Source organism: Neoarius graeffei, chromosome 17, assembly GCF_027579695.1.
Source record: "Neoarius graeffei isolate fNeoGra1 chromosome 17, fNeoGra1.pri, whole genome shotgun sequence".
Taxonomy (NCBI): domain Eukaryota; kingdom Metazoa; phylum Chordata; class Actinopteri; order Siluriformes; family Ariidae; genus Neoarius; species Neoarius graeffei.
Window position 1 is genome coordinate 31,848,167 of NC_083585.1, and position 25,973 is coordinate 31,874,139.

General features: G+C 43.5%; 1 protein-coding gene across 8 annotated transcripts in view; it reads right to left on the reverse strand.

Moving 5' to 3' along the window:
* The window catches only part of LOC132901549 (membrane-associated phosphatidylinositol transfer protein 3-like), a 111,718-nt gene that overhangs the window by 45,954 nt on the left and 39,791 nt on the right, over window positions 1–25,973 (reverse strand). For all 8 annotated transcript variants that reach the window (XM_060944010.1, XM_060944014.1, XM_060944007.1 and 5 more), the window contains 3 exons: window positions 4,526–4,715; window positions 2,648–2,770; window positions 2,213–2,337 (listed from right to left, as the gene is read on the reverse strand). In XM_060944010.1, coding sequence (XP_060799993.1) covers window positions 2,213–2,337; window positions 2,648–2,770; window positions 4,526–4,715 — 438 coding nt within the window. The remainder of the gene's footprint in view (window positions 1–2,212; window positions 2,338–2,647; window positions 2,771–4,525; window positions 4,716–25,973) is intronic.

Genomic DNA, 25,973 nt, shown 5'->3' on the forward strand with positions numbered 1-25,973 from the left:
AGTTTATGTTCACTGGAAGTTGCATTTCAAGACTCTTTTCAATTATCGGTCACAGTGCAAAGCTTTGGTCAATACATGACCTCTCTGACCTAAAGCCTGCTTGATTTACTCTGAGGTGGTCATCTTCCTTAAGAAGAAAGATATAATGAGACATTATATAATGAATATACTAGTTAAAGGAAAACTCCAGGATTTTTTGACCTGGGCTCTATTTTCCCATCACTTTAGGTCTAAATAATTACTAGGGACAACAACAATTGAAATATGTCCAGTATTGACTTAGAAAGCTATAACCGGCAACTGTAAAATGGCTATACAGTGTAATCCTATCAGGTAAACATCCATATTAAAGTAAACAGCTGGTTTTCACCACTGACAGGCTCATAATGTTATTTTAAGTGTCTGACAACAAGTAAAGAATCCATACAGAGATAAACAGACACAGGTGTATCTCAGTAACTGAAAAGAAACTGTAGAAAATTATCATCTACACTCATTATCTTATCTTTCTCTTCTTCCAGTCTCTGATGCAGGGCCCCATTCAGTGCCTGTAGTTGGGCTGTTTCTGATGTTTACAAAAGAGATCTTTTACATGCTGTGAAACACTCATTCATATTGTCATAATAAGGTTAATATTTTATGCATTACTTTGGAAATCGACTTCTTCACAAATTCCGCATAACTTCTGCTTTTGTAAACATCGGTGACCACATTTCATTTAGTCATCTACAACAGGAATTTATAACTGCCATACATCGTTATACCGGTATCTGACATAATGTTTGGAGTAATAAGATGAGAAATGACATTTGCACAATATATTCCCATTTGAAATATATAGGCTTTTTTTCCCCTTGTTTTGGTATTATTGCTTTGGAAACCGATTCCAGCTTCTTAGACTAGGATAAGTGAAGGAAAGAATCTCACTGTACTCTCCATGAATATATGACAATAAAGGTTGTCTTTAAGCAATACACAGCATCTCTAAGGCATTAATGAATGCTAATTACCCCTTTACACAGCTCTTTAACCACACGAGCATTTTTAGTGGGTTCTTTGAAGTCTTACACACACAAATGTCTTGTGGATGAAGGAAAGAGAGCACCTCAGACTAGTGTTGTGGTACTTGAGAATGGTCTTGTTCTTCAGATCAGTCTCAAGACTACTTTTGGAAGGTCTTGGCCTCGTCTTGTCTTGAAATCAAGCACATTTTTACGTGGTCTTGTCTCGGTCTTAGAGGACTCAGGATTTTATTTCAAGACCGGTCAAGACCGGGGTGGCATGGTGGTGTAGTGGTTAGTACTGTCGCCTCACAGCAAGAAGGTTCTGGGTTCAAGCCCAGTGGCCGATGGGGGCCTTTCTGTATGGGGTTTGCATGTTCTCCCTGCATCTGCGTGGGTTTCCTCTGGGGTGGTTTCCCCCACAGTCCAAAGACATGCAGGTTAGGCTAATTGGAGGCTCTAAATTGACCATAGGTGTGAATGGTTGTTTGTCTCTATGTATCAGCCCTGCAATGATATGGTGACTTGTCCAGGGTGTACCCCACCTCTCGCCCATAGTCAGCTGGGATAGGTTCCAGCTTGCCTGCAACCCTGCATAGGATAAGTGGTTACGGATAATGTATGACTGACTGGCCAAGACCACAACTGCAGGGATGTCACTAAATTCCTTATGCATTGTCTGATTTATTTGTTAACAGCATTACTGTGATTTTGATATCAAATTTCCTGCTTCAAATGCGACCAATAACATGACTCATTGCTAATTTGAAATTTTTCTTCCTGTTAACGGCTGTCACCCCTCCCTGCCCCCCTTCACACACTCTGATCTGGTCCTGGTCTTGATGCCGTCTCACCCTACCTTGGTCTTGATCTTGACTTAACCTCAACCCCTGAAAGTTTTGGTCTTGTCTTGGTCTCGATACTCTTTGGTCTTGGTCATGACTTGGTCTTGGTTAAGGTGGTCTTGACTACAACACTACCTCAGACATTCCAAATGACTTTGCCTCTCAGTTCATTTTTTATTCTGTTCCTGTTGCAGTGTTTCCCACATATAGTTGATACTTTGGTGCTGTACCCAGATAAGATGTGCCTTAACCAGGAGGCTAATTTGGACTGCTTTACCTTATTCCTGTAGTGTCAGGCTGCTGACTACTGGTACGCAGTACTGCACTAAAAAGCCAGTGTGTGTGTGTTCCATATGCAAAAAATACCTGCTATGTAATGGATGCTGGCTGTCGGAGGAGTCAGTGGTACAAGAAATGTCAATGTTGCTCTTGCTTAGGTGCTTGCTGGAGTTCAGGCTGCAGTTGTCTGCTCCCAGAAATCCAGGGTTATCCTGTATGATATGGACATGTAGGACACAGAAAGGTTAAAAGAGTCACTATTACAAAAATGTGAAATATTCCTGATATATGTACTGTATATAGCATGAGGTATCAGAGCGCACTAGAGCACAGTGACAAACAGACCCTGAAATATTAGGAGATGGTGCCAACGGTACCAAAATGCTTTTAAGAGTTTTTAAGGCACTAAAGTTGACTGAAATGGAAGCGATATTCAAACTAAATAAAAAAAAAAAACAGACTGAATCAATAGCTAGATGAAAGGAAAGTGAGTCTGGTGATTTTTAGCGTTAAAATACTAACCTTTAGGCTCTCCATACTGTTTGGTTCCTCTCTGTGACTAGGACTGTCATGTTGTGGGCTGTTGCTGAAACAGAGGGCATCAAAACACAGCACTCCACCCACACAGTCACCCAACAGACACACCTGGAAAACAGTATACACAAGTCAGAAACTACTGAAAGCATACCGTTTCAACCAGGACTCCACAGTAGGAAGTTTCAGTGGCTACCGTTCATTAAGACTCTCAGTAACTTCAATAACGTTCTTAATTACAGAAACAAAACAATTGTTGGGGATTCTTAATTATTTGCTATAAGTGATGATGGATATGCTCACATATCTACTTAAACCGAAAGGACAGTAATGTTTACAAGAGCAGTGATGAAATGCAGGCATTTGTTAGTCTGGTGAACTCTACCTTCACTTGGAGATTAAAAATAAATTAAAAACTCACTCACAACCCTTGATTTAGCTTATTTAAACAGAAATAAAGTTCAAAGCCAAATGTAAGAGACTGTCTTTCCCTGTCCAAATAAGTCGATAACTCTAACCCTTATCATAGATGCACAGTTTTTCAAAGATCAGGGGTTACGTTACTCACGCTGCATCTCAATGTCCTGGTCCAAACACAAGCTGACTCACAAACTGATGAGTGTATTATTGGATTTATTATGCCAGATTAGGAAGCAGGAAGAGTAGAGACATATCTACTGTTGTTTGGAATGACTCATCAGGAATGACTCATGCCCAGGGTATGATACCCACTACTGTTCTGGCAGAAATTGCTCTTTCAAGGGAAAATCCACCCATTGTTTTGACTGAAAATGCACAGTTTTAGAGAAACAGTCAGTCAACTTGACAGCTTAGGTCTTGATGTATATTTAGACAATGGAACCAGTCTTCCAAAGCCCCTAAAACATACCTAACAAAGTGAGGTACCTGCATGAGAGGTACAGTACATATAGAGTTCATAAGTAAAATCAGGATAATGCTTTGACATTATTTAAAACGTTAAATGATCAAACCTCAAAACCATAAATCTCAGCATTAATGAGTTTATCATATGTATCATATACAACAAACACTTGTATGATTTTTTTCATAATAAACCAAAATAAGTCATGTAATCAATTGCTGAATTAACCTTCAACTAAGTCGATGTTAAGTCAATGGCAACTTCTTACCACTTACAAATAAAACTCCATAATGACCAATTTTCTGCTCATTTACTGTATATGGATTTAATTTCCATGGTTTCAATAAACAGTGCAGGTGTGTTTTATTTACAATTAAGCAAACTTATTTGTAATTAGTATATAGTATGTATTAAAATTTTTAGTTTGTTAACATTATTTATGGCTTATTATTACAGAAGTCCAACGTTGTATTTTCATTAATGCAGTAAATGATGCTTGTTAAGGGAACATTAAATTGTTACCAGAAAGCATCCAAACAAAACGGGTTTCACAGATTTAACACCCTTTTAGCATTATTAACATTAGAAATGTAAAACATTAACATTAGAAATGTTAAACATATGTAATGTTATGTAATGAATGTGTCACTTCAGTGGTAGTATGGATAACAAACTAAACAGACAAAATGTAGAAAGAGTTATAGATTGTTCCTATCATGATCAGTGTTTAAAAAAAAAATCCCCATAACATTTTTTTCTTCAAACCATTATGCGTGACTTTTCAATCTGTAAATTATGCTGAAAGATCTGTGAAATTCAATATTAGTGCTGTTCCATAACCAGTCTCTTAATCCCCAAACTGAAACTAAGTTACTACAAAAAAAAGGGAAACCTATTCTCAGATTAGCGATTGAAGACTTATTCTAAAGCATTTCAACTGCTATGCTTTCTTACCCAAAGCTATTAGGTAACAACAGACCAACCTGACCAGTGAAGCCTTGTCCATCGGGAGACTGTAAGAAGCTGTGGTAGACCTCATTGGCTCGAGAGATGATGCTTGCCACAGAGTCCTGGTATCGCGGTGATGCAATAGCAAGAAGGGGGAGTGCTGCCAGTGGAAGGTGGTCCACATTGTTCAACACACAGCTCTTATCATAGCTACAGGGGTTCAGACTAAGAGACACAGAAAACAAAGCCATGTTAATACAGAAACACTACAAAGCAAATTGGTCCAAATCTAACTCTGAGACAGTGCCAGCCTTGATCTGGCACAGCTTAAATTTGTTTAATATCTTGTCCAGACCAAATCAGGCGAGGAAGTAAACAAAGCACTTCATCAGTAGTAACATTGTCTGCAGTTTCTCTATCATCTCTCTTGGACAGAAAATTGAAAATGCATCTCTTGCAAGTCCTTTTTTTAACTCTGCTGTTAGTCATATTCCATACCAATTTGCTTGGCTCTCTTCAAGTGAGTTATAGTTACACAAAAGTATCCATTATTTTTATATATATCTGAATATATAACCCCGATTCCAAAAAAGTTGGGACAAAGTACAAATTGTAAATAAAAATGGAATGCAATGATGTGGAAGTTTCAAAATTCCATATTTTATTCAGAATAGAACATAGATGACATATCAAATGTTTAAACTGAGAAAATATATCATTTAAAGAGAAAAATTAGGTGATTTTTAAATTTCATGACAACAACACCTCTCAAAAAAGTTGGGACAAGGCCATGTTTCCCACTGTGAGACATCCCCTTTTCTCTTTACAACAGTCTGTAAACGTCTGGGGACTGAGGAGACAAGTTGCTCAAGTTTAGGGATAGGAATGTTAACCCATTCTTGTCTAATGTAGGATTCTAGTTGCTCAACTGTCTTAGGTCTTTTTTGTCGTATCTTCCGTTTTATGATGCGCCAAATGTTTTCTATGGGTGAAAGATCTGGACTGCAGGCTGGCCAGTTCAGTATCCGGACCCTTCTTCTACGCAGCCATGATGCTGTAATTGATGCACTATGTGGTTTGGCATTGTCATGTTGGAAAATGCAAGGTCTTCCCTGAAAGAGACGTCGTCTGGATGGGAGCATATGTTGCTCTAGAACCTGGATATACCTTTCAGCATTGATGGTGTCTTTCCAGATGTGTAAGCTGCCCATGCCACACGCACTAATGCAACCCCATACCATCAGAGATGCAGGCTTCTGAACTGAGCGCTGATAGCAACTTGGGTCGTCCTTCTCCTCTTTAGTCCGAATGACACGGCGTCCCTGATTTCCATAAAGAACTTCAAATTTTGATTAATCTGACCACAGAACAGTTTTCCACTTTGCCACAGTTCATTTTAAATGAGCCTTGGCCCAGAGAAAACGTCTGCGCTTCTGGATCATGTTTAGATACGGCTTCTTCTTTGAACTATAGAGTTTTAGCTGGCAACGGCGGATGGCACGGTGCATTGTGTTCACAGATAATGTTCTCTGGAAATATTCCTGAGCCCATTTTGTGATTTCCAATACAAAAACATGCCTGTATGTGATGCAGTGCCGTCTAAGGGCCCGAAGATCACGGGCACCCGGTATGGTTTTCCGGCCTTGACCCTTACGCACAGAGATTCTTCCAGATTCTCTGAATCTTTTGATGATATTATGCACTGTAGATGATGATATGTTCAAACTCTTTGCAATTTTACACTGTCGAACTCCTTTCTGATATTGCTCCACTATTTGTCGGCGCAGAATTAGGGGGATTGGTGATCCTCTTCCCATCTTTACTTCTGAGAGCCGCTGCCACTCCAAGATGCTCTTTTTATACCCAGTCATGTTAATGACCTATTGCCAATTGACCTAATGAGTTGCAATTTGGTCCTCCAGCTGTTCCTTTTTTGTACCTTTAACTTTTCCAGCCTCTTATTGCCCCTGTCCCAACTTTTTTGAGATGTGTTGCTGTCATGAAATTTCAAATGAGCCAATATTTAGCATGACATTTCAAAATGTCTCACTTTCGACATTTGATATGTTGTCTATGTTCTATTGTGAATACAATATCAGTTTTTGAGATTTGTAAATTATTGCATTCCATTTTTATTTACAATTTGTACTTTGTCCCAACTTTTTTGGAATCGGGGTTGTAAAATTTGGATATGGATTGGGGCGGCATAGTGGTTAGTACTATCGCCTCACAGCAAGAAGGTTCTGGGTTCGAGCCCAGCGGCCGGTGGGGGCCTTTCTGTGTGGAGTTTGCATGTTCTCCCCATGTCTGCGTGGGTTTTCTCCAGGTGCTCCTGTTTCCCCCACAGTCCAAAGACATGCAGGCTAGGTTAATTGGTGGCTCTAAATTGACCATAGGTGTGAATGTGAGTGGTTGTTTGTCTGTGTCAGCCCTGTGATAGCCTGGTGACTTGTCCAGGGTGTACCCCGCCTCTCGCCCATAGTCAGCTGGGATCGGCTCCAGCTTGCCTGCGACCCTGTAGAACAGGATAAGCGGCTACAGATAATGGATGGATGGATATGGATTGGATATGACCTGTACTGGTGTTGGGCATAATCCTAAACTTTCAGTTTTAAGTATTAAAAGTCACTACATCATATTTTAAATCTTAAATCCACAATACTTATGTTGTATACATTTTGTTGATGGTCAATTACATAATTTTAATCATATTAGCACTGTGATTGCTATGCAAGCTGTAATTATCCAATTAATCCCATTTTTCCTTTTTTCATGTACATATTGTATATAAAACTTAATGGAGAGAGTGTATAATGTATTAAGTATACCTGTAGGAGTTTATCAGTCTCTCACATCATCTTGGAGAAATTTTGGACTGCTTATCTTTACAACATTGCTTGAGTTCATTCATGTTTGAGGGCATTAGTTCATGCACAACTCTCTTAAGCTCCTGCCACAGCACCTCAATGGAGTTGAGGTATGAACTTTGACTTGGCCATTCCAACACCTTGATTCTTTCTTCTTTAGCCATTCAGATATCAATTTGCAGGTCTGCTTGGGCTCAATGGTCTGTTACATGACCCCATTTCAGCATAGTTTAAGCTGGTGAACAGATGGCTTCACTTTTGTCTCAGAAATATTCTGGCATAAAGTGCAGTTCATTTTTTGTCTCAATGACTGCAAGTTTCCCAGGTCCTGTGGCTGCAAAACAATCCCAAATCATCACCCCTCCACTATGAGGCTTGAAAGTTTGAATGGGGTGTTTGTAGTGATCTGCTGTGTTTAGTTTTCACCAAACATGACAATGTGCATGATGAACAAACATCTCCACCTTGGTCTCACCAATACAAAGAATATTGTTCCAGAACTTGTGTGTTTTGTTCAGATGTAATTTTGCAAAACTAAGTTGTGCTGCCATATTCATCTTGGAGAGAAGGGGCTTTTTCCTAGTCGCCTTTCCATGAAATTTTTACTTGTTCAGTATTTTTCTGATTGTGTTTTCATGAACATAACCATTTAATGTGCTTCCAGACGCCTGTAGGTCCCATGATGTAGTGCTTGGGTTTTTCTTTATATCTCTATCCACAGTGCATTGCTGAATCTCGCCTTCCTGTCCGTTGAGTCTGCTTATGACTTCGTCCGCACATTCTGCCGAGATCCAGACTTCACATGCTGGGACAGACATATCCCTGATTCACCGGGAGGTTTGTGACCAACCCGGCTACCCTCACCTGGTTTAGCCCACCTGCCAAAGTGGTTGCCCGGAGTGTGGCTGCTGCACATGCTACAGCTACTAGGAGCCACAGGTGAGAGCTGAGTACCAGGTGGGAGCCAAAGTAGGATGAGCTACCCTAAGGGCTGATGTTGCTACCCTACAGGGCATGGCAGTCCCCCCATGCAGAGGCTCTGTTCCTCCCTGACACCCCACTGATTAGGGCGTGATGAGACACACAAGGGAATCATGGTCATCCACTGCATCCGACTCCGTCTCCAGCCGTCTTGACATTGTCTTGCTACTGGAACAAGATGGTTTTCGGACAAGAGAGTGTGGTCGACGATGTGTGCAACTCCTCCACACTATAAACCAAGTTCCTCTTGCACAAGTGGCTTTGTCCTCCAACTGTTTTGACGTTTACTCAAGTACCCGTGGCGATGGGCGAGCGCGAAGTGGCAGGTGTGGGTGCACTGGAAGCCGTAGAAGCAGACCTGCACACGGGCAGCCCAGGCTATATGGTCGCTTTCCACAGAACTGGAGCAGACATGGAATTCGGCAGTCGTCTGGGTGTCCAAGCAGTCCTTTTCAGGATAGCACTGCTCACCCCCAAGGAATGGGGAAGGGGCTAGAAAAGGTGCCCTAAAATTTGCCTGCTCCATACTTCCCCAACCAGCAGACCGCGGCTGGAGGGAACCCTATCCTAGCGGTTGTAACACAACGAAGAAGAAAACAAGGATTGTTCCGCTCATTCTTGGTGCATGGAATGTACGTACCCTACAGGATAAAGAGAACTCAGACAGACCCCAAAGAAGAACAGCCCTCATGGGAAATGAACTTGCTCGTTATGGCATTGACATAGCAGCTCTCAGTGAGACCCGGCTAGCAGGAGAAGGAGAGCTTTGTGAAATGGGCTGTGGCTACACCTTCTTCTGGAGCGGAAGAGGGAGTGAAGAGCGTCATGAGGCAGGAGTTGGCTTTGCTGTGAAATCTTCATTGGTAGGAAAGCTAGTAGGGCTCCCAAAAGGTGTAAATGATAGGCTAATGACAATGAAACTCCCCCTGCTATCTGGAAAGAAGCACCTCACCATTGTCAGTGCCTATGCCCCAACCATGACTAACCCAGATGCGGTGAAAGACGAGTTTTACGATAATCTCCACTCCATAATCACTGCTGTTCCAAAAGCTGATAAGCTTATCATGCTTGGTGATTTCAACACTAGAGTAGGCACTGACAGTACTTCCTGGGAGGGTGTCATCGGCAAGCATGAAATAGGTCAGTGTAACAGCAACAGTCTCTTACTTCTCCAGACTTGTGCTGAACATGAGTTAACTATAACCAACACCATCTTCCAACTTCCAACCAGAAATAGAACATCGTGGATGCATCCAAGATCTAAGCACTGGCACTTGATCGATTATATCATTGTCAGAAAGAGAGATAGACAAGATGTCCGGATTACCAAGTCTATGTGTGGTGCTGAATGTTGGACTGATCATCGCCTCATAATCACTAAGCTGAACATCCATATCCAACCTAAGAGGTGCCCGCAAGGGACAAAACCCCCAAGACGACTGAATACCAATAAACTGAAGAATGTTGAAACAAATCAACTATTTGTGGATGTGCTGAGAGAGAACCTAGAGTCTGTCTCACCGGATGACCAAAACATAGAAACCAGCTGGGAAAACCTTAGAGATGTCATACATAGGGCTGCTCTGGAAACCTTGGGATCAACATGCAGAAACCACAAGGATTGGTTTGATGACAACTGTGATGAGATCCAACAACTGTTACATGAGAAACATAGACTACACAGAGCACATCTCAGTGACACCAAGGATACATCCAAGAAAGATGCTTATACCACTATATGAAATACAGTTCAGGGAAAGCTGCGAAAGATGTGCGACATGTGGCTGAATAACAAAGCAGAGGAAATCCAGGGCTATGCAGATAAGCATGATCTGAAGAAATTTTATGATGGCTTGAAAGAAATCTACAGACCCTCATCAATAGGTCTGTCCCCTCTGCTCACTGGGGATGGAAATACATTGATCACAGACAAGGAAGATATTCTGAAGCGATGGGCAGAATACTTTAACAATGTACTAAATCGCCCCTCATCAATCAACGAAGAAGCAATAGATCGTCTTCCTCAAGTGCCCATAAACGAGGCACTTGCAGACCCTCCAACCTTGTCAGAGACGCAAAAAGCCATAAGTCAACTCTCGTGTGGGAAAGCACCAGGTCGAGATTTCATCTCTGCTGAAATCTACAAGGAAGGTGGTACAGCTGTACCAGAGTGATGAACTTCTGGGGGCATCCATATTTTGCCATAATCTTCCAGAGACCTTCCCTGCTCAGCAACTGTTTACCATCATATGGGAACAAGAGTCAATCCCTCAGGACTTTAAAGATGCAACAATCATTCACCTGTACAAGCGCAAAGGCAACCGGCAAGTCTGTGACAACTATAGAGGCATATCTCTCCTCGCTGTAGCAGGTAAAATACTTGCTAGGATTCTCCTTAATCACCTACTGGTACATCTTGAACAAGGATTACTTCCAGAGAGCCAATGTGGCTTCAGGAAGTAATGCACCTCACCATTGTCAGTGCCTATGCCCCAACCATGACTAACCCAGATGCGGTGAAAGACGAGTTTTATGATGATCTCTACTCCATAATCACTGCTGTTCCAAAAGCTGATAAGCTTATCATGCTTGGTGATTTCAATGCTAGAGTAGGCACCGACAGTACTTCCTGGGAGGGTGTCATCGGCAAGCATGGAATAGGTCAGTGTAACAGCAATGGTCTCTTACTTCTCCAGACTTGTGCTGAACATGAGTTAACTATAACCAACACCATCTTCCAACTTCCAACCAGAAATAGAACATCGTGGATGCATCCAAGATCTAAGCACTGGCACTTGATCGATTATATCATTGTCAGAAAGAGAGATAGACAAGATGTCCGGATTACCAAGTCTATGTGTGGTGCTGAATGTTGGACTGATCATCGCCTCATAATCACTAAGCTGAACATCCATATCCAACCTAAGAGGCGCCCGCAAGAGACAAAACCCCCAAGACGACTGAATACCAATAAACTGAAGAATGTTGAAACAAATCAACTATTTGTGGATGTGCTGAGAGAGAACCTAGAGTCTGTCTCACCGGATGACCAAAACATAGAAACCAGCTGGGAAAACCTTAGAGATGTCATACATAGGGCTGCTCTGGAAACCTTGGGATCAACATGCAGAAACCACAAGGATTGGTTTGATGACAACTGTGATGAGATCCAACAACTGTTACATGTGTTAGGGTTTTGCTGGGATTCGAACCTGGTTCGTTGGTGTGATGATCCAGCAAACCCCCACTAGGCCACCAGGGGAATGACTCAAATGCAGAGGCGTGAGGCGGAAGTAGAAAAAGTAACAAAAGGTTTATTTATACTATGTACACTATATACAATCCAAGGCAAAACAAAAAAAACAAAAACAAAGAGTATAATTCAAAAAGAAAAAGGCAAAAATGTAAAAGCTCAGAAGATCCACAAAACACAGTACAAAGGAAACTGGAGATAAACATAACAGCACAAAGACTCCGTGACAAGAGGACTGAACTCAGGGGTATAAATACACAAACTAATTAAGGACACAGGTGAAGATAATTAGGACTAACAGGCAATTAACAAAAAAAAACACAAAACACAGGAACAGTGGCGGCCTCTAGAGGCCAAAATAAATATGACACGAAAAGGAAATAACAGCGGCCTCTAGAGGCCAAAACAGTCCAAGTCCTAACAGGACCCCCCCCTCTAGGAGCGTCTCCTGACGTTCCCAGGGCGATCCGGATGGGCCGAATGGAAGTCCCGACACAGTTCTTTATCCAGGACATCCCGAGCAGGAACCCAGCAGCGCTCCTCAGGACCATAGCCCTCCCAGTCCACCAGATATTGCAACCCGCCGCGGACCCGGCGGGAGTCAAGCAGGCGATGCACAGTGAACACAGTCTGCCCCTGGAAGATGCGGGGGGGTGGGGGGTTCCTAGGGGCAGGGGCATACGTAGACGTCAGTACAGGCCGCAACAGGGAAACATGGAAAGTGGGGTTGATCCTCAGAGTCCGGGGCAACTGGAGCCGGTAGGAGACAGGGTTCACCCTGCGCACCACCTTGAAGGGGCCAATGTAGCGAGGAGCAAGCTTGCAGTTCTCCACCCGCAGCGGAAGGTCCTTAGTGGACAGCCAAACCCGCTGCCCAGGGCGGAAAGTGTGTGCAGGTCTTCTATGGCGGTTGGCCTGAGTCTGGTTGGTTCTGGAGGTCTGTATGAGGGTCTTCCTGACCTTGCTCCAGGTCTTGCGACACCGTCTCACATATTGGTTGACCGAGGGCACCCCCACGTCCTCCTCCTGGTCCGGGAACAGAGGTGGGTGGAACCCGAATTGGCACTGGAATGGCGACAGCTTGGCGGCCGATGACTGCAGGGTGTTGTGGGCGTACTCTGCCCATGGCAGCCAGGTGCTCCACGATGTCGGGTTATCCATAGCCAGGCCTCGCAGGGTGGTTTCCAGGTCCTGGTTGAGCCTCTCCGTCTGACCATTGGACTGTGGGTGAAACCCAGAGGAGAGGCTGGCAGTGGCTCCGATGACCTTGCAGAACCCGTGCCACACTCGGGAGGAGAACTGGGGCCCTCGGTCTGAGACGATGTCCTGTGGAAGACCAAAGACTCGGAAGACATGATTAAATATAAGTTTCGCTGCTTCAAGAGCAGAGGGGAGTTTGCACAGAGGTATGAAGCGGCAGGCCTTGGAGAATCTGTCAACAATGACCAAAATGACCATGTTACCTTGTGACTCAGGGAGACCCGTGATGAAGTCGACTGCCACGTGGGACCAGGGACGCCGGGGAATGGTCAGAGGATGCAGGAGACCCTGGGGACGCTGTCGTGGGTTCTTGGTTCTGGTGCAAACCTCACAGGACAGGACAAATGACCTTACTTCCTGCTCCATGTTAGGCCACCAGAAGCGTCTTTTCAGGAAGTCCAGGGTCCTCCGAGCTCCCGGGTGGGCGGTGAGAGGGGAAGAGTGACCCCACTGGAGAACCTTGGCCCGGGCTTGATGTGGGACGTACAAGAGGCCCGGTGGCCCCGTCCCAGGACCGGGGTCCTGGCGTTGGGCTCGTCGAACAGCCTCCTCAATACCCCAGCGGACAGGGGCCACAATCCGGGACACAGGGATAATAGGCCCGACTTCATTCTCCCTGTTAGTGGCAGAGAACAGCCTGGACAGTGCGTCAGGTTTGGTGTTCTTGGAGCCGGGGCGGTACGAGAGGGTGAAGTCAAACCGACTGAAAAACAGGGCCCACCTAGCCTGTCGAGGGTTCAGTCTCTTGGCTTGCTGGAGGTACTCCAGGTTCTTGTGGTCAGTCCAAACCAGGAATGGATGTTGCGCTCCCTCCAGCCAGTGCCTCCACTCCTCAAGGGCCAGTTTGACCGCTAGCAGTTCTCGATCCCCCACATCGTACCGGGACTCCGCAGGACTCAGGCGGTGGGAGAAGTAAGCGCAGGGGTGCAGCTTTCCTTCTGAACGTTGAGAGAGCACCGCGCCGACACCACTGTCCGAGGCGTCCACCTCCACGATGAATGGTTGGGAGGTGTCCGGGAGGACCAGAATGGGTGCCGTGCAGAAGCGGTCCTTGAGGTCTCTGAACGCCTTTTCCGCCTGAGGAGACCAGACATAAGATCCACCTGTCCCTTTGGTGAGGTCTGACATGGGTGCTGCCACAGAACTGAAGTTCCTGATGAACTTGCGGTAGAAGTTAGCGAATCCTAAGAACCGCTGAACCTCCTTAACGGACTTGGGAGTAGGCCAATCCCGGACGGCCAGGGTCTTGGCAGGGTCCATTTGGAGTTGGCCTGTCCGTACAATAAATCCCAGAAAGGAGACCTCGGGAACATGAAATTCGCATTTCTGGGCCTTGGCGAACAGATTGTTCTGTAGCAGCCTCTGGAGAACCTGGCGGACATGGTGGCGGTGCTCCTGCATGGTCTTGGAGAAGATAAGGATGTCGTCGAGGTAGACAAAAACGTACAGGTTAATCATGTCCCTTAAGACGTCGTTGATTAGGGCCTGAAAAACAGCTGGTGCGTTGGTGAGTCCGAAGGGCATCACCTGGTATTCGTAGTGCCCAGACGGGGTGTTAAAGGCAGTCTTCCACTCGTCTCCCTGTCGGATACGGATGAGGTGGTATGCGTTCCGTAGGTCCAACTTGGTGAAGACGGTGGCGCCTTGGAGCAGGTCGAAAGCAGTGGACATCAGCGGGAGGGGATATCGGTTGCGCACAGTGATCTTGTTCAGGCCCCTGTAGTCAATACATGGTCGGAGCCCCCCATCCTTCTTGCCGACAAAGAAGAAGCCGGCACCAGCAGGGGAGGTGGAGGGTCGAATGAACCCAGAGACCAGGGCGTCTTTGAGGTATTCCTCCATGGCCTTGCGTTCTGGCTGAGAGAGGGAAAACAGTCTGCCACGAGGAGGGGTAGTCCCAGGGAGCAAGTCGATGGCACAGTCGTAGGCCCGGTGCGGAGGAAGAACGGCGGCCCTGCTCTTGCTGAATACCTCCTTGAGATCCCAGTACTCTGTGGGAACTTGAGATAACTCGGTGAGATCAGGGGGCTCGGCAGGAGACACAGGAGAGCTAGAGAGCAGACAAGAGGCATGGCATGCAGGGCCCCATTCCACAACCTGGCTTGTTACCCAGTCTATGCGAGGGTTATGGCGAGTAAGCCAAGGAAGGCCTAGAATAACTGGGAACTCAGGTGAAGGAATCAGGTGCAGGGATATTTCTTCCTTGTGACCTTGAGACTGGAGGAAGACTGGAGAAGTAACTTGAGTGACTCTTCCATCACCTAACGCTTGGCCATCGAGGGCAGACACAGACAGAGGGACTTCAAGAGGTGCAGTAGGTATATTGATGCTTTGGGCGAAGTGAATATCCATAAAGTTCCCAGCCGCCCCTGAGTCTATCAAAGCTTGACAAGAGTGGACAGACTCACCCCAGGAGATGGAGACCGGGATGTAGATTCCTTGGCCAGGGAGTCCGGGAGAGAGGGTAGGCCCCGTCACAACCCTCCCTCGGCTGGACGGGGTGGTCCTTTTCCCAAGAGTTCGGGACATGATGCTCGGAAGTGACCAGGCTTGCCACAGTAGATGCAGCACTTGTCCCTCCTTCTGCGCTCCCTCTCAGATGCGGAGAGGCGAGTACGACCCACTTGCATGGGTTCTGGACAGTCACTGAAGGAGGTAGACGGTCTCCAGGTAGAGGTAGGGAGGCTGGGGGGGCTCAAGGCTTGGTGGCGTTCTCTCATCCTGTTGTCCAGACGAATAGCATGTGAGATGAGGGTTTCGAGGTCACTTGGGCATCCAATAGAGGCCAGACCGTCCTTGATGGGGTCAGACAGACCATGGTGGAAGGCTGACACCAGGGCAGTCTCGTTCCATCCACTTACTGCTGCGAGTGTTCGGAACGAGATGGCGTAATCTGCGACGCTTCCTCCTTGCCGGATGGACATGAGCTTTCGGGCTGCGTCGGTACTGATGTCTGCCTGATCGAAGACCCGAAGCATCTCTTCAGAAAACAGCTGGAAATCAAAGCACTCAGGTCCCTGTCTTTGCCAGATAGCAGTAGCCCAGGCTCGCGCCTTACCAGCTAATAAGGTGATCACAAAGGCAATCTTGCGGCGATCCGTAGTGTAGGTGGTAGGCTGAAGCTCAAAGGTGAGTTGACACTGGGTAAGGAACTCTCGGCACTCACTGTGCTTGCCGTCATACCTCTGTGGTGCAGGAAGGCTGGGTTCGCGAGGTGAAGAAGGCAGCATGGCAGGAGGCACTGGAGCAGGAGTGGGAGCTGGATCAGGAGCAGGAACTGGATCAGGAGCAGGAGATGCAGGCAGAGATGTCAGCTGTGCCAGGGTTTTCCCAATTTGCTGAAGCAGTTCCTCGTGGCGAGCAAGGACCTCACGTTGGCTGGTGAGCGTACGTCCATGAGCGTCCATGGTCGCTCCGAAGCGTGTCAAAGCTGCCATAATTCCCTGAAGGTTGGCCGGGTAGACAGTTGAAGCAGCCTCTGCTGAGTCGGTCATGACGGAGTCTTTCTGTTAGGGTTTTGCTGGGATTCGAACCTGGTTCGTTGGTGTGATGATCCAGCAAACCCCCACTAGGCCACCAGGGGAATGACTCAAATGCAGAGGCATGAGGCGGAAGTAGAAAAAGTAACAAAAGGTTTATTTATACTATGTACACTATATACAATCCAAGGCAAAACAAAAAAAACAAAAACAAAGAGTATAATTCAAAAAGAAAAAGGCAAAAATGTAAAAGCTCAGAAGATCCACAAAACACAGTACAAAGGAAACTGGAGATAAACATAACAGCACAAAGACTCCGTGACAAGAGGACTGAACTCAGGGGTATAAATACACAAACTAATTAAGGACACAGGTGAAGATAATTAGGACTAACAGGCAATTAACAAAAAAAAACACAAAACACAGGAACAGTGGCGGCCTCTAGAGGCCAAAATAAATATGACACGAAAAGGAAATAACAGCGGCCTCTAGAGGCCAAAACAGTCCAAGTCCTAACAACATGAGAAACATAGACTGCACAGAGCACATCTCAGTGACACCAAGGATACATCCAAGAAAGATGCTTATACCACTATATGAAATACAGTTCAGGGAATGCTGCGAAAGATGCGCGACACATGGCCGAATAACAAAGCAGAGGAAATCCAGGGCTATGCAGATAAGCATGATCTGAAGAAATTTTATGACGGCTTGAAAGAAATCTACAGACCCTCATCAATAGGTCTGTCCCCTCTGCTCACTGGGGATGGAAATACATTGATCACAGACAAGGAAGATATTCTGAAGCAATGGGCAGAACACTTTAACAATGTACTAAATCGCCCCTCATCAATCAACGAAGAAGCAATAGATCGTCTTCCTCAAGTGCCCATAAACGAGGCACTTGCAGACCCTCCAACCTTGTCAGAGACGCAAAAAGCCATAAGTCAGCTCTCGTGTGGGAAAGCACCAGGCCGAGATTCCATCTCTGCTGAAATCTACAAGGAAGGTGGTACAGCTGTGATTGACAAGCTTCAGCAACTGTTTACCATCATATGGGAACAAGAGTCAATCCCTCAGGACTTTAAAGATGCAACAATCATTCACCTGTACAAGCGCAAAGGCAACCGGCAAGTCTGTGACAACTATAGAGGCATATCTCTCCTCGCTGTAGCAGGTAAAATACTTGCTAGGATTCTCCTTAATCGCCTACTGGTACATCTTGAACAAGAATTACTTCCAGAGAGCCAATGTGGCTTCAGGAAAGACAGAGGAAGTATTGACATGATCTTTGCTGCCAGACAGCTGCAAGACAAATGTCAGGAGCAGAACTCTGACTTTTTCTCTACATATGTTGACCTGACCAAAGCATTTGATTCCGTGTGCAGGGAAGGTCTCTGGAAGATTATGGCAAAATATGGATGCCCCCAGAAGTTCATCACTCTGGTACAACAATTCCATGATGGCATGCAGGCCCATGTGCAATGATGCATTGTCTGATCCAGTCCCTGTCACAAATGGTGTGAAGCAGGGCACACCATTGTTCAGCATCATGTTTACTGTGATGCTAACAGACGCCTTCAGTGAAGGGGATGTTGGAATTGGCATCAGATACAGAATGGAGGGAAAAGTATTCAACTTAAGAAGGCTACAAGCCAAAACAAAAGTGCAAACAGATATTGTCAGAGACTTTTTGTTTGCAGACGACTGTGCACTAAACGCCAGCTCCAAATCTGACATGCAGTGCAGTGTTGACAAGTTCTTGAACGGATGCAGAAACTTTGGCTTGACAATCAGCACAAAGAAAACAGAAGTGCTCTACCTACCAGCTCCAGAAAAACCCTATGTGGAGCCCATCATCACTGTAAACAATAAAAATCTCAATGTTGTTAGCAGATTCACCTACCTTGGTAGCACCCTTAACCAGAATGCTAACATTGATGATGAAGTTAATGCCAGGATTGCAAAAGTGAGTGCTACATTTGGCAGACTTCATGACAGTGTCTGGAACAGAAGAGGCATTTGTCTGGAGACAAAACTAAAGGTGTACAAAGCCATTGTACTTCCTACACTCCTGTATGCATGTGAAACATGGACAGTCTACCGACGCCATGCCAAGAGACTCAATCATTTCCACACAGTCCATCTCAGGAAGCTTCTCAACATCAAATGGCAAGACAGAATACCTGACACAGAGGTACTGATCCATGCTGGTATGCCAAGTATCTACACCATTCTAATGCAGTCCCAGCTCAGATGGTCAGGACATTTAGTCCATATGCCAGACCATCGACTGCCCAAGAGGCTATTCTATGGTGAGCTTGAAGAAGGTACACGATTGTGCGGTGGCCAGAAAAAGCGATACAAGGACTCCTTGAAAGCATCTCTGAAAGCGTTTGACATGCAGACTGACTCATGGGAGCAAATTGCTAGTGACCGACCACAGTGGCAACGCACAGTCCGAGAAGGTACATGATTGTGCGGTGGCCAGAAAAAGCAATACAAGGACTCCTTGAAAGCATCTCTGAAAGCGTTTGACATACAGACTGACTCATGGGAGCAAATTGCTAGTGACCGACCACAGTGGCAACACACAGTCCGAGAAGGTGCAGTTGCCTATGAGGAGTCACGCAAAACTGTCGCCCAGCAGAAAAGGCATGCTAGGAAGGAACGTGCAGCAAACCCTCCATTGAACACTGCTCAACTTCCCTGCCCACACTGTAACCGGCAGTTCCGTGCAAGAATAGGACTGTACAGCCACCTGAGGACACATGAGCGGACTCAACCCACACAACCAAATGATGGATGACATTAAGTGGTCTTCATCGAATTGACGGATGAGGTTATTATTATATCTCTGTACATTAAGTGGTGGGCGGTACGGTGGTGTAGTGGTTAGCGCTGTCGCCTCACATGGCAAGAAGGTCCTGGGTTCGAGCCCTGGGGCCGGCGAGGGCCTTTCTGTGCGGAGTTTGCATGTTCTCCCCGTGTCCGCGTGGGTTTCCTCCGGGTGCTCCGGTTTCCCCCACAGTCCAAAGACATGCAGGTTAGGTTAACTGGTGACTCTAAATTGGCCGTAGGTGTGAATGTGAGTGTGAATGGTTGTCTGTGTCTATGTGTCAGCCCTGTGATGACCTGGCGACTTGTCCAGGGTGTGCCCCGCCTTTCGCCCATAGTCAGCTGGGATAGGCTCCAGCTTGCCTGCGACCCTGTAGAAGGATAAAGCGGCTAGAGATAATGGGATGAGATGAGACATTAAGTGGTCTGAACATGGATTGAATTTGCTAGGACATGCACTCCTTGGAAAGATTGTCAGACTTGACACTTCTCCATTTGTAAACAATCCTTCTCATTGCAGAATGGGGAAGTTCAAATTGTTTGGCGATGGCCTTGTAACCCTGCCCAGATTGATGAGCAGCAACAATTGCTTCTCTAAGGTCATGGGTGATACAGTATCTTTTCTTCTCAGCATGATGTAGACACACACCTGACTCCAAAACTCCAAACTGCCAAAAGTTCTGCTTTTATAGAAGTAGTCACACTTCTTGATGATTAACTCATCTTCTGCATTTCATTAGTAATGCCTGAAAGAGGGTGTATTTTCTTTTTCCCATGAGTGTGTGTAACAGCTAAATAGTTATGGTTTCTTAGCTTGACATAAGACCAATAGATAAGGAAAATGTAAGAGATTTACAAAGCAGGTTCAGATTAATGACCTTGCAATTATGTGTCTAAATGCAAGAAAGGTAATGAATGCATAAATCAATTGCAAGAAAATTAAAGGATTGTCTTACTCCTGTACCAACCTTATACCTATAATTCAGGCTAAGAGATTAGGGGCACGATGTTTCTCTGGCCCTGATTTAGCTGCAGTGTCAGGATCAGGGCACTGGTCACACAGAAGACGTGTGTGTTACTTTAAACGCAGATTCTTTTTGGTCTGTAAAGACATGTCTATCAGGGACTGCCTAAAGCATGTTCTTTATTTCCTCTGTTTTTCTCTTCATCCTTCATGTTTTTCTCCTCGTGTCTTTATCATTTACCACAACACAGTAATGCTAAGATGGTAATATGCCATTCTTCCATGTATGACCGGGCTGAGCTATAAAGATTTATAGGTGCAGGTACTACAGTTTCTCATTTTAATACATTTTTACATTTTAAATAAAATGCTGTTTATACTCTCATCTACATTAACTAGGCATATCAGATGCTCGCTGGTCGTGCTGTGAAAATTTTGCATGCAGATGCTCGTCTGTATTTCCAAATCTGTCACTGTTTAACTCTTGAATATTTTATATCATGAATACTATCATTTAAAAAGCTTATAATTTCTGCTTTCCAAAGAAATGTATGTCCTTAAGATCTGTTCAGTACTTTGGGAGTAACAACAGGTTGAATTTGATATAACAGAGTAAAAACTCTGCTCATGTGACGTCGGGAAACTGCCGTTGCTTTTTGAGTCACAGGAAAGCGATCAGGCTCTCTCTCTTCTGATCAGTTTCTGACTGGATTACTTGTGAATATTAATCAGATCACTTTTATAAGGATGTTCTCTCACTCTCACTGTTTCTGATGAAGTATTCAGCAAAATTTTCCCATCAGCTAATTTTGATGTTATGCTTCACAGGAGACTTTGAAGTGAGTTTTCATAGCTTTACCTACTTATTTTTTCAGATCAAACTGATTCATGTAAATAAATAACTGTTTTTGAATGTAACTGTAGTTTTGATGAAAAAGATTGAGATCTTAGTGGCTGGAATTAAAAAAAACCGAAGTCGGAAATGCAAGTGTCAATTTCAGTTCAATTAATTGGAATTGTTTATTGGATGTGGTTCACACAGTTTTTCGAGGTTAGCCTTGAAAGCTGTGAATATTAATCAAAATAATCATTTATATTCTTTCATGTAAACACTAGTAGGCCCTACTTAGAAATACAAAGGCCTACAGAGCACAAAGAGGGTATTAGAAGTAATCTTTTATTACTTTTTATTTTGATTGAGAATGGTAGATGTGAATGACATTCAGTGCTTATTTATGCATATTTTATAATTAACACTGACTTCTCCTTCTTTGTGATGTGTAAATGAGAGTTAAGATCAGCTTAATAAAGCCATTTGGTGAAACTTTGAAGAAGAGAGTGTGCCGATTAATTTTTTACCTAATTAGCATAATTAATACTAATTAAATACTAATTTGCAACATTTGTTTTTACTAATTTTTCAAACTTTGTAGTTAGTATACAACCAAAGGGATCAATAAAGTTCTATCTAATCTAATCTATGCCAATTTCCATATAAATATCTTGAAAAATAAAGTGATTAAGAAAAAACATTTGATCTCTTTCATTAATGAGGCCCATTTTGGACCATGTTATCCTCATACATAATATTAGAGCAGTTTTCTAAGAATTAAGCAGTTTTTTCAATCTTTGATTTGTAATATCTCAAGAACGGATAAACATTTTAATTGTGTAAAAAGTATGTTCTGCATTCAATTCTGAATTCAGTGAGAGTAGTTTCAAGCAATTTGGATTGAATTTGAATTTTCACCTGATATACCTACATTAAGGAGAATATATAAAGAATACACATACATACTGTGATATTTCAGAGGGGTTGCTTTTTTTATATATATTTTCATGATTGGCAAAAATGTATCCTTATAATTCCTAGAGAAAAAAAATATTACAACAGAAAAACTCTGTTGCAATGAATTGAACCTGCCAGTATGTTGCTGTATATTTCAGTGCAGGGTCATTTTTAAAATTAGTTGAGACCACAAAGGTTAATCAAATCACCCTGTATACTCTATAATCATCTGTATGCTGTATAATTTACAGCCACTGATGTAGGATTCTTTCCTTTTCAGGATGAACACTGAACTCGTTAGAAAAGACAGCAAACTCATTATATACTCTCTTCGCCTCTCTCTCTGGAATATCTGGAAATGTCAAGAAATTGGTGTCTCATGCTTCAAAACTCATTGCAACTTTGCAGTCTGTCATGTGATGGCATTGGACTTTTTTTTAACAGAAACCTACTCCACAAGTGACCACCATTTTCCTTTTCATTCATCCTTTTGTATTTTTATCTTATTTACATCTGTTCCTGGTTAATCTAATCTCTGACCAAAAAAAATCTAATATTTGCACAGAAGCATTACAGCTTATAAATGTTTGAAAAGACTAGAATCATTAAAAATGTCACACTTGGTGTATCAATTTTTTTTTTTGTGAAGTATAAATATTAAACTTGGGCTGGTTCTGTAAAATCAATATATTTTCTCCCTTGATGTATTACTCTGTGTGTGTGTGTGTGTGTTTAGCTCTTTGCTTTTGGAATGTAATGTTCTTGTGGCTTGTTTAATCACTCTCTCCCTCATTCTCTATATCCTTCATTTGCTTTTCCTTCTCTTCCAAACACAGATGGTGCTTTGAGTCCTTGTCTATGCTCCCAGTGTGCAGCTCACCCTGCAGAGAGCATGACCTGTGCTGTGTGACTCTGTGCCCACAATTGCTCCTGTCATGTTTACATGAGGTTTCCTGGCACGACCATAGCCATTACCATAACAAGGCCAGGAAACAAATAAATTATACTCCTAATTATATTTATATTACTCCATCTACTTAAGCAGCAAGTTGCATATAGCATCTCTAAGTCTCTTAGTCTTTCTAGGATTCATTTATTTGTAGAATTGTATCAGTAATTAATGTATTATGCAAGCAGCTGGTGATGCTGTTACTGTGGCACCCTGGCACTGTTTTACTTTGCTGGAAAAGATGAGATGATGATAATTGGCTGGGAGAGTTAGCAGTGGAGCTGAATTTCACAAAGTAGAAAATGTGTAGAACTCATTGTGTAATTAATCATTCTAGAGTTCAATACAAAAGACAAAACTCACAAGGTTATATCAGTTATATGGTGCAATAAAGAATGTCCTTCATTTTTTTTTCTTTTTCCTGAAGGACATCATTATATTAAGGCTATAGCTTTATAACCCATGAAAAGCAGCATGAGTGGAAAGGAATGACAGAACCATGACAGTGAGCACATGCCTTAACAAGGTAGCCATGCTATTGGGTTTCATTTACTTTCTCTGTCCATCTCTCTCACTCTCATGCACAGCTTCGTATGACTCATACCTGGGCATGTGGATGTAATGCATCCTTTGCTTTTAAAGATAAAAAAATTCTAAGTTTGACTATAGAAATGCAGTCGGCCAGGTCTCAAAATACTCAAGTGCATAGATGTTCAATCAGTTACACCTTTTCATGATTAAAAACCCACTGAAAAGACCGACTTTAAGGAGCGAGCTGCCAGATAAAGAGCGTTTCAGTTGAGGCCAAGCAGAGCTGAATCGAGCTGAATGACACCCAAGCACAAAAGTGTATTTGTTTTACTTTTGGAGTTGATGAGCAAAGTGTTAAAAAGGGCTCCAGTTAAAACAAATAATAATTGAAATGATCAATCCACTCTCCAAAATCTGCCTCTTGTGTCCTCACTTCTTTTCAGAACCTACTTGGGTGTTACGCTGTGTTGGATGGATGGATTTCGCTATCTACTGTGAATAAGACTTCATCCCACTGTTAGGGCAGCCAGTAGATTGATTAAAGATAAACCTGATAATACCGTAATTATATCCTACTCAGCTTTCCAGCTAAACAAAATGTAGCTTTGAAAAATAATCAATATCTTAGCGCCTCCATCCATTGACTCAGTGTGAAATAATGAATGCTACGGTAGGTTCCAGTTAAGTACCATTCTTATCCAAATGATCCACATTACACTGGACTTCAAAAGTATAAAATCAAAACAATAAATAATTGTAGATGTTTTTGATGTGATGTGTACAGAATGATGTACAGCACTGAAGATGATTTAAAAAATAATCGAGAAAGAATAATTAGTGCACATTAATAAAACACCAGTACACTTTTTTTCTACACATAGGTTTAGTTTTTGACCCATTTCACAAGTTCAAGTCAGAGCTCTTGTAGTCTTACAAGCCAGATTTAAGCACAGCAGTGTGGTACATTTTGTCAATAAACATGGCCAGGAAATGCCTGCTTTCACTGAAAGATGGGATCTGATTAACATACAAGATGAGGCCATATCTTGCTCTAGAAAACTTGTGTTATTCAAAAGTTTGTTTTACAGCTGAAAATCAGCACACAGAACTGTCTCTGTTTTCAAGATCTTGAAGCTAGTGGCCAGAAAAGTGTACAAAACATTACTGTGAGCCTCTGTGAGCCATGGATGACGCATCTGAGCCTGATACAAGGGCTGGGGCAAAAAAGCAGAGCAGTAGTAACTCAAAACAAATAGCAAGAAGAAAAGACAAAAATCTAATGTACTGGGTAAAGTGTATTTGATGCTGATTGAGGTTATATATGTGTTTTGAGGGCTAAATACAAAGTAACTTTTTGAATTATAGTCATTCCTTAACTTTCCCCCAACCATCCATATTACCCAGTCCATTGCCCTCCCACTACGTCCAGTCCTTCCACCAAGATAACTTCACAAAATACAGTTTAAAACACTGCAGTATCCAGAATACTTCCTATGATGGAAAAATGTGAGGTAGATACTCTGAGGAGAAACTACTATGCACGAGAAATTAAAGTATATTATGTAACATTTACTGGTTTCTCCTCCACCCCCATCCCTAACTAAATACGATATAAAACATCCGTGCAGCGTAGTGGTTAGCACTGTTACCTCACAGCAAGAAGGTTCTGGATTTGAGCCCAGTGGCCGATGGGGGCCTTTCTGTGTGGAGTTTGCATGTTCTCCCTGTGTCTGCATGGGTTTCCCCCACAGTCCAAACATATGCAAGTTAGGCTAATCGGTGGCTCTAAATTGACCATGAGTGGTGAATGGTTGTTTGTCTCTATGTGTCAGCCCTGCGATGACCTGGTGACTTGTCCAGGATGTACCCCACCTCTTGCCCATAGTCAGCTGGGATAGGCTCCAGCTTGCCTGCGACCCTGCACAGGGTAAGCGGTTATGGATAATGGATGGATAAACCATCTGAACTATCTTTATATTTAGATCTATGTTGCATACTCCAGATGTACACTGCATAAGTTTTACTAAATGCACTAATTACACGGGGCAGTGGTAGCTCAGTGGATAAGACATTGGACTTCTGCTTGGAATGTTGTGAGCTCAAATCCCAGCTGCCACTTGCAGATGCTCAGTTGTAGCAAATATCAATGTAAGTTACTTTGCTTTGAAATGTCAGTTGTCTAGAAATGCAAGTATAGTTGTAAATATTCAGCAGCATCCCAAGCTTAATAGTACGAGACTAGATAGTATGTTACTACACCACTGGTTTCATTACAATTCAGGCATACTATCAAGCATGCATTATACAGTTTGGGACGCAGCTTTGAATGGTCTCTGAACGTTTATTGAATTGGCACTTGCAACTAATGCTACAAAAGGTTTTAGAATAACATTTTCCTACAAAAGAGGGTAAAAGTTCAAAAGCTTGCATTCAGATGCCTTTAACTTTTCTATTTATCTGTGCATTTATTTATGCGTTTTCATCCTATGCAGACATGACAAAATCTATTATGCAGGCATGGCAAAATCCATTTGTGCCCTTCCCACCAGCAGACTGTGAGATTTCATAAGGA